This window comes from Oryx dammah, unplaced genomic scaffold (genome assembly GCF_014754425.2).
Source record: "Oryx dammah isolate SB20612 unplaced genomic scaffold, SCBI_Odam_1.1 HiC_scaffold_26, whole genome shotgun sequence".
Classification (NCBI taxonomy): domain Eukaryota; kingdom Metazoa; phylum Chordata; class Mammalia; order Artiodactyla; family Bovidae; genus Oryx; species Oryx dammah.
In genome coordinates, this window is record NW_024070210.1 from 75,011,646 (window position 1) to 75,020,091 (window position 8,446).

Below are 8,446 nucleotides of genomic sequence, written 5' to 3' on the forward strand. Positions count from 1 at the left end.
TCTTGCCTAGAGGATCCCCATGGACAGAGGATCCTGGCAGGCTAGAGTCCATAGGATCACAAGGAGTCAGATATGACTGAAGCGACTCAGCACACATACATATCATTGATGAATGTATAAACTGCATGTTAAAATCAAACAAACCCAATATCTTGGCAGTAACTGCAAAAATTAAAATATACTTTTCTTCAGTGTCATTGACTCATAAATCTTTCTTTTGAGAATCAATTCATGGAAATAAAAGCAGTGATCCTTTAAACTATGACAAAAATATCTATTTTAGCAGAGTAAGCAGTGGGAAAAAATCTGACTACCTATTAGTAAAGGAATTATATAAATTATAGAATACCCTTACATTAAAAAATACAGCTGTCATGAAAAGAAATACTTGAATTTGAATACACTACAATGTTTACAATAAACTGTCAAATGAAAAGCAAACTGGTTGGTCATGTGTATTATATGATCTTAATTTTGAAAAAATCAAACAGTAACAGAGTAGACTAACACTGGCTACATCAGAGATTGAGAATAAAGAAGTAGTTGAAACATTTCCTTCTTTATACATATTTGGATATTTTCTACTTCTTACTAATTTTGTTTGCAGTAAAATACATATAATATAAGATTTCTCTTTAGTGATATTTAGTATATTCAGAGTATTGTGCAACTATCACCACCATCTAGTTCCAGACATTTTTTTGTCAATAACTGGCACTATCCCCTTACATGTTCCAGAACATTTTATCCAAAAGGAAAACCTGTATTTATTGAGCAAACACTCCCAAATCTCCTTTCTCCAAGCCCTTACAATCAGTAATCTGTTTTCTGTATGTGTTTGTCTATTCCTGACATTTCATACAAATGGAATAATATAATATGCAGCCTTTTGTGTCAAAATCCTGTACATGAATGTTTGTAGTAGCACTAGTCACAATAGCTACAATGTGGAAACATCTGTAAACTGATGAGTAAACAAAATAAGATAGCCATACAATGGAATATTATTTGGCCATGAAATGGAATGAGGTATAAAATAGTGACCCATGTTACAACCTGAATGAACCTTAAAAATATTGCAAGAAGTCACATGTCTTACTCTTGAAACTACAGTTGACACTTGAACAACATAGGGGTTAGGAGTAAGAAGTGAAAAATTTGTGTGGAACTTGATAGTAAGCCCTCTGGGTCCACCATTCCACATCCATGGATTCAACTAACCTCTAATCGTGTAGTGTTCTCATATTTACTACTGAAAAAAAATCCACATATAAATGGACTTGGACAGTTCAAACCTGTGTTGTTCAAGGGTCAACTATGTAACTATGTGAGTGTGTGTGTGTATAAAGTAATGTATATTGGAGATGAACAGACTGAAAAAACAACTCTTCTAGGATATTTAAGAGAGGTGGGACACAGGCAAATCTCTGCCTCCAACATTGGAGAGAAATGCAGGCAATATAAGAGTCACCATTTATAAGAGCAAAGACTCTTAGATAGAAATGCCCAGGGAACCAGTACAGGGTGGGAAAATTTGAACTGTAATTGACTAATTTTGGAAGCTCTGTATGGACAACTTTGAGTGTTAAAAACTAGAGGACCTGGTCATCTGAGCAAATTTTATATCAATTATCTCCAAGAGTTAGACTAGATTCTCAGAGTATATCAGAGAAAAATCCCCTCCAGCTTCCAGCAGAGAGGGAGAGGGAAAAGAACCATTTTGAAATAAGTCAGAGCACACATACACACACTAACAATGTCTGCCCTGGGAGAAACCATTTAACCAGAGCCTAACCTGATAGGATATTATCAGAGCCCAGCTGACCTAAAGGATGGGGAATACCCTGTCTCCAGTCAGCTTTGGCCTTCCAAATGGGAGAAAGGAAAATCCCAACTCTAGCTCATTCAAGTAGAAAAAAAAAAGAAAGAAAGAGAAACACTTACGAAGTTCACCCAGAAGTACAGGCTTACTGAAACTCTGAGACCTAATCATGGGTCTATAGAAAGCTTCCCCTCACCCCTACATTTCACTACCACGTTATTTAAGGCCTGTTTATGGTAGCTCCTTTTACCCAGGTTTGACCATCCAAACAAACAAACAAGTCATACAAAAATCAAAAGAAAAATGCACAGTTTGAGGGGGCAGAGTAAGCACCAGAACCATCAGAATGTATGGGATCAGAATTCCATACATTGGGGATATTGGAATTACCAGACTGGGAATTTAAAACAAATGTTATGGACATGCTAATGGATAAAGCAGACAACGTGCAAGAACAGATGAACAATGTAAGCAAAGAGATGGAAATCCTAAGAAGGCCCCAAAAGGGTAATGCAATGGATGCAAAACACTGAAACAAATGAAGAATGCCTCCGTTGGGCTCCCTGGTACCCTGGATGTGGCTGAAGAAAGAAGATGTGAGCCTGAGGATACCTCACATGTTAAGAGAAATCTTCAACATTGAAAAGTAAAGAGGACAAAGTCTGAAAAAAGAAAAGAGAGAGCATATCCAAAGTCTGTGGGACTGCTACAAAATGTATAACATACGTGTGGCGAGAATTTCAGGAGAAGAAAGAGAGAAAGGAACAGAAGAAACATCTGAAACGATAATGGACCTAACCATAGTCAAAGAGCATCCCCTGCCCCAGGGAAACCGCCCCAGAAGTATTTTAGAATAGCCATGGGCCAAGTCCCACTATGTGCCTTTTGTTTCTCTTCTTTTTTAATTGGTGTAACTGATCAGAGTCTCTTCATTGTACGTTGGGTGTGTGGAGAGGAGAACAGATGATGTCTTTTGATTCATATGAAGATCTGCACTCAAGGAACCACCCCCACACACGTACACATATATATGTGGAGCTGGTGCAGAAGAAAAGACCCTGGACTTCTAGCCAAGTGGTTGAGAATTGGGGAGTCTTGAAATTTAGTGGGCATATTTTCCATGCAGGAAGACTGTAACTAATTGTATCCAGAGAGTGAATAGAGATAGACTGGAAATCACAAGAATATATTACATCTTCTTCAAATAAAAACTGGACATTTTCCCAACCCTATGGATCTTGGCTGGCCTTGAAAATTGCTTTGAGCAATAAAATTTGGTTACAGGATTGTGTGAGCTCCAGAGACCTGTGTGACTTAGCAGGGTTCCAGTTTTCATTCCACTGTACTGGGATACAGTTCCTGTGTAAAGAAGTTCAAACTACAGTAGGTTTCCAAGCTGTTAGATTTTTATCTGATATAAATCATTTTGCATATGATAGTTGATAAACAGTATGTCAGTGTAATTTAACAGGGTTTTTTTGTTTTTTTTTTTTGGCTACACCATGTAGCTTATGTGAACTTAGTTCCCCAACCAGGGATCAAACTCTGGGCCCACTACAGTGAAAGCACCAAGTCCTAACCACTGACCCACCAGTGAATTCCCTAAAACATTTTCTTAATAAAGTTTGAACATCTTTTATATAGCTTGTACCTATTTGCATCATGCAAAAAGCCAAGCTGGAATCAAGATTTCCAGGAGAAATATAGTAACCTCAGATATGCAGATGACACCACCCTTGGGGCAGAAAGTGAAGAGGAACTAAAGAGCCTCTTGATGAAGGTGAAAGAGGAGAGTAAAAAGCTGGCTTAAAACTCAACATTCAAAAAATAAACATCATGGCATCCGGTCCCATCACTTAATGGCAAATAGTTGGGGAAACAATGGAAACAGTGACAGACTTTATTTTCTTTGGCTCCAAAATCAGTGCAGATGGTGACTTCCGCCATGAAATTAAAAGACGTTTGCTCCTTGGAAGAAAAGCTATGACAAACCTAAGCAGTCTTTTAAAAAACAGAGACATCACTTTGCTAACAAAGGTCCATACAGTCAAAGTTATGGTTTTTCCAGTAGTAATGCACGGATGTGAGTGTTGGACCATAAAGAAGGCTGAGAACTGAAGAATTGATGTTTTCAAACTGCAGTGTTGGAGAAGACCCTTGAGAGTCCCTTAGACAGCAAGGAAATCAAAACAGTCGATCTTAAAGGAAATCAACCCTGAATATTCATTGGAAGTACTGATGCTGAAGCTCCAATACTTTAGCCACCTGATGCAAAGAGCCAACCCACTGGAAAAACCCTGATGCTGGGAAAGATTGAAGGCAAGAGGAGAAGGAGGCAACAGAGGATAAGATGGCTGGGTGGCATTACTGACTCAATGGACGTGACTCTGAACAAACTCTGGGGGATAGTGAAGCACAGGAAAGCCTGGCACACTGGAGTCCAAAGGGTCGCAAAGAGTCAGATACAACTTAGCGACTGAACAACAACAACATATTTGCACATCTTTTTCCATTTCTTTGCATGGTTGCTGGTCTTTTTACTCGCTCATTAGCTCTTTATGTATTAATTTATCATTGCTTCATCCTTAAAGGTTTGATTTTTTTCTTAGATTTTTTTCTAAGTATTCATTTGTGTCAGCTATGCTTTTGCGTTTCTGCCATGAAAACATATGTAATCAAAATATTCCATTTTCCCTAATTATTAATGAATTTTGAGTTATAGTTGGGAATGATTTCCTCCCCTAGATATGAAAAGAAAATCAGGTTTTGCAAATAAATATGTGTCCAATTTTGAATAGTAGTAGGTAAGGTACGAGGAATTAATGCAGTTCTTTTCCAGGTGGCTATCCAGCTATCTCAAAATCCCTTCTTATAAAGCATTAATTGCCCCCTACTCATTTTAGAAATTTCACTTTTTACATACTTTTTTCCATGTGTAATTAAGCCTATCCTTGGTTTTTAATATTTTAAATTTTTTTATATTAATTCATCAATATCAAATTATTTTATTTATGGCATATTTATAACATGATTTCATGCACTCTAGAAACCATCTTCTCCCATTGCTCTACTTTTTAAAATGTTTCCCTGGCTCCTCTTGTATGTTTGCATTTTATTTTTCCAAAAGAATTTTGTAGTCAGCTTATCTAGATCAAAGAGGCTGGGTGTGATTTATATTTAAATTGCATTAACTTGGATTCATGTTGATGTATGGCAAAACCAATACAATATTGTAAAGTAAAAAAAAAAATTGCATTAACTCTATAATTCATTTAAGGTGAACTGACATCTTTATGATGTATATTCTAATTCAAGATCATGGTATATGTTTCCATTTGTCCAAGTCTATATTTGGGTCTTGTAGGAGGGCTTTAAACTTTTCCTCACATAGGTTCTGAATACTTCCTTTAGGAGTATGAATTTTCCTGGTCTCAAACAGGGAGACTCATTCTCATTTATTTTTCAATGAACTGAGAGATAATATTTGTAGCCCCCCAGCCAAATAATAGATCCTATTTGTCCTATCTTTGCTGTGGCCTGAGATAAAGATTGTCCCTTACGTCTTTCCCATCATTTTCATTCCATGTACATAGAGCACTTAAGAATAATAATGACACTTTATGATCCGTCTTTAACTCTGGACAAAACATGTTGAATGTTCTAATAATTCCCATTGGAATTTGAACATGTGTTAGTTCCCCCAGGGAGTAGCTGGTTCTTTTCATGCCATGATATTGAATCAATTCATATCAATAGAGATGTTATAAATACACATGTCTCAAAGATTGTTGAGAGTCTTTTATCCAGAAATTAGGCAGAGGATTGATCTGAGGTCGCTCGGGAGTGGTCATCACTGCTTTCACGAACTAGTTGAGTACCGAAAGGTTAATATGTCTGTGGAAAAGATCCTAAAACGATCTAGATCAACACACTTCATCATTATCATATGAAGAATCAGAGGTACACGTTAATGCAGTGAATTATCTAATCTTACATATCTAGGACAAGATTTGAATCCACATTTTCTCAATCCCAGTTCACTGCTCTTTCTGCTACACCAATTTAAGTGTAAGCTGTGCTAGAGGCATTCTTTTCAATATCAGGTATGTGAGTGCAGAATCAAACCTAGTTTCTGAAAAGGTTAAGTCAGAACAGTGTGGAATTAGAGAAAGGGCACCTAACATCAAAACAGAAAGTCAAGAGTATGAGTACTTGCATGTGTAGACTGGCTTAGTCTTGGAACAATTTATTTAGAATACATACTGCATGTTGTTTTATATAACTTCTTCTAGGTTCTCCATTATCTTTCTCTGTCTCTACATGAATCTGTTTCCTATTTTTTCTAAGTGAACTCTAGAAATAGGAAGTTTCCTGCTGCAAACAGCTTTGGTGAAAATCTATAAAATCCAGCAGTTAAAAAATATCTGCCTTCAGGCAGCAGAGTGTTTAACAGAGATTTTATATTTAATGTATACTTGGAAATATTTAAAGGCTTCAGGCTTTAACCATATCATGTTCATAAGCCTTTGAGGTGTATGGCATTGGTGGCATAGAACAGGATCATACATGACTGCATAACTGAAATGGAAAACTAAGAATAAGAGGCTATTTCATTTTTATTCTGAACCATGGCTAATAGAAAATTTAAACAGACTGTTTCTGTGTATCCATTTTTTTCAGGTTGTATTCCCTTACCCAACTCATTGCAAGAAGCCAGTGCCTACCCTCCTTAGCCATCTTGTGTTCCCACTAATAATCAACCATAATTCTCAAACATTGTTCACTCCAGTCTTTCTCGGGCATCATGATGTTTTGCAAAAGGTTGCCATTCCCTTCCCATTCAAAATTTGGCATCTACCTGTGAGATTTTTTAAGTGTTTTTCAAACTAAGGAGTAATATTCAAATAACTGAATTTTTATTTATTTTATAAAGATTGGCATAATACTTTAAGCAAATTGCAAAATCATAAGAACTGACCTGAACTGATATTTTAATTAGTTAAAATATCTAGAAAGGTCATGAGGGAAATATTTGAGCAATGTGAACAGAAGAATGATACAACAGAAAACTATTATCTGGTGGTGGGAAACCCCTATATTATTTCATGCAGAAAAGTCTCACTTTGTGTTTAATCACTGTATTTTTCCTCATTCTCCTCCATTTGGAAGTGCCAGAGTCCTTCCTGAAATCAAACTAAATGGCCTGGAATAATCAGTCAGTCATAACTGAATTCATACTACAGAGTCTTTCCAGTTCTTGGGAACTCCAGATGGTCTATTTCCTGTTTTTCTCTGTAGTCTATGCAGCCACTGTGCTGGGGAACCTCCTCATTGTGCTCACCATTGTATCAGAGCCACGCCTGCACGCCCCCATGTACTTTCTGCTGGGCAACCTCTCCTTCATTGACATGTCTCTGGCCTCATTTGCCACTCCCAAAATGATTGCAGATTTCTTCAGGGAGCCCAAAGTCATCTCTTTTGAAGGCTGCATCACCCAGATATTCTTCCTGCATCTCTTAGGGGGTGTTGAGATTGTACTGCTAATATCCATGTCTTTTGATAGGTATGTGGCTATTTGTAAGCCTTTGCGCTATTTAATCATCATGACCCGGAGAATGTCCCGTGGCCTTGTGACACTTTCCTGGATTGTCTGCATCTTCCATGCTATGAGTCAGCTAGCATTTACTGTGAATCTGCCCTTCTGTGGGCCCAATGAAGTGGACAGTTTCTTCTGTGATCTTCCCTTAGTGATTAAACTTGCCTGCATAGACACACACATTCTCGGAGTGTTCATGATCTCAACCAGCGGCATGATTGCCCTAGTGTGCTTCATTCTCTTGGTGATTTCCTACTCTGTCATCTTGGTCACTGTGAGGCAACGTTCTTCTGGTGGGTCCTCCAAAGCTCTCTCCACCTGCAGTGCCCACTTCACTGTTGTGACCCTTTTCTTTGGCCCATGCATTTTCATTTATGTGTGGCCTTTCACCAATTTCCCAATAGACAAAGTTCTCTCAGTATTTTATACCATTTTCACTCCCCTCTTAAATCCAGTAATCTATACTCTTAGAAATAAGGATGTCAAGGATTCCATGAGAAGACTTAGCAGCCGTGTCTTGAAGTATAGCAAGACTGATCATGACTTGACTTGATTTGCTTTTTCTCATACGAAAATGAGCATTTATCCCCTTCTCTTTGTTGGTCAACAAAGTCATGCTAGTGCAAGAAATCATATAGTTCATGGCAGAACTATTTTCATCATCAGTCTCAGCAGTTACTGAGTTTGGGTCATATTAAGAGTTCCTCATACAGCATCATATTTACAATGGAACATTATCAAACCAATATCCAAAATTTTACCCCACAAGGACTCACTTTTTAGAATATTCAACTCTTGTCAGATGTAGGTATTTATCTGAGTATTAAGACATTCACATGTTTTAGGAAAGAGTGGATTTCCTTCCAGACTCTTTATGATTAAGAAAAGGAGCAAATGTGAAAGTACCAACACCTGTACACTGAAGTAACAGTGGAATTCTTTATTGTTGATGAATAACATATTTTAGTTCAAAGGTCAGAAAAAATACTGCAGTTTCTTGGTAAGTGAAGGTGTTGCTATTTAATATT

At 37.3% G+C, this 8,446-nt stretch overlaps 1 protein-coding gene across 1 annotated transcript; it reads left to right on the forward strand.

The window, feature by feature from the left end:
- The first annotated feature begins 7,020 nt into the window (after nucleotides 1-7,020).
- Nucleotides 7,021-7,971, forward strand: LOC120853675 (olfactory receptor 4K3). Its single transcript, XM_040227628.1, has one exon. It carries the CDS (start codon nucleotides 7,021-7,023, stop codon nucleotides 7,969-7,971), a length of 951 nt encoding a protein of 316 aa, XP_040083562.1.
- The last annotated feature ends 475 nt before the right edge of the window (nucleotides 7,972-8,446 follow it).

Coding starts and splice junctions, on each gene's coding strand:
- LOC120853675 (XM_040227628.1), top strand. CDS start 7,021: ATGGCCTGGAATAATCAGTCAGTCATAACTGAATTCATACTACAGAGT.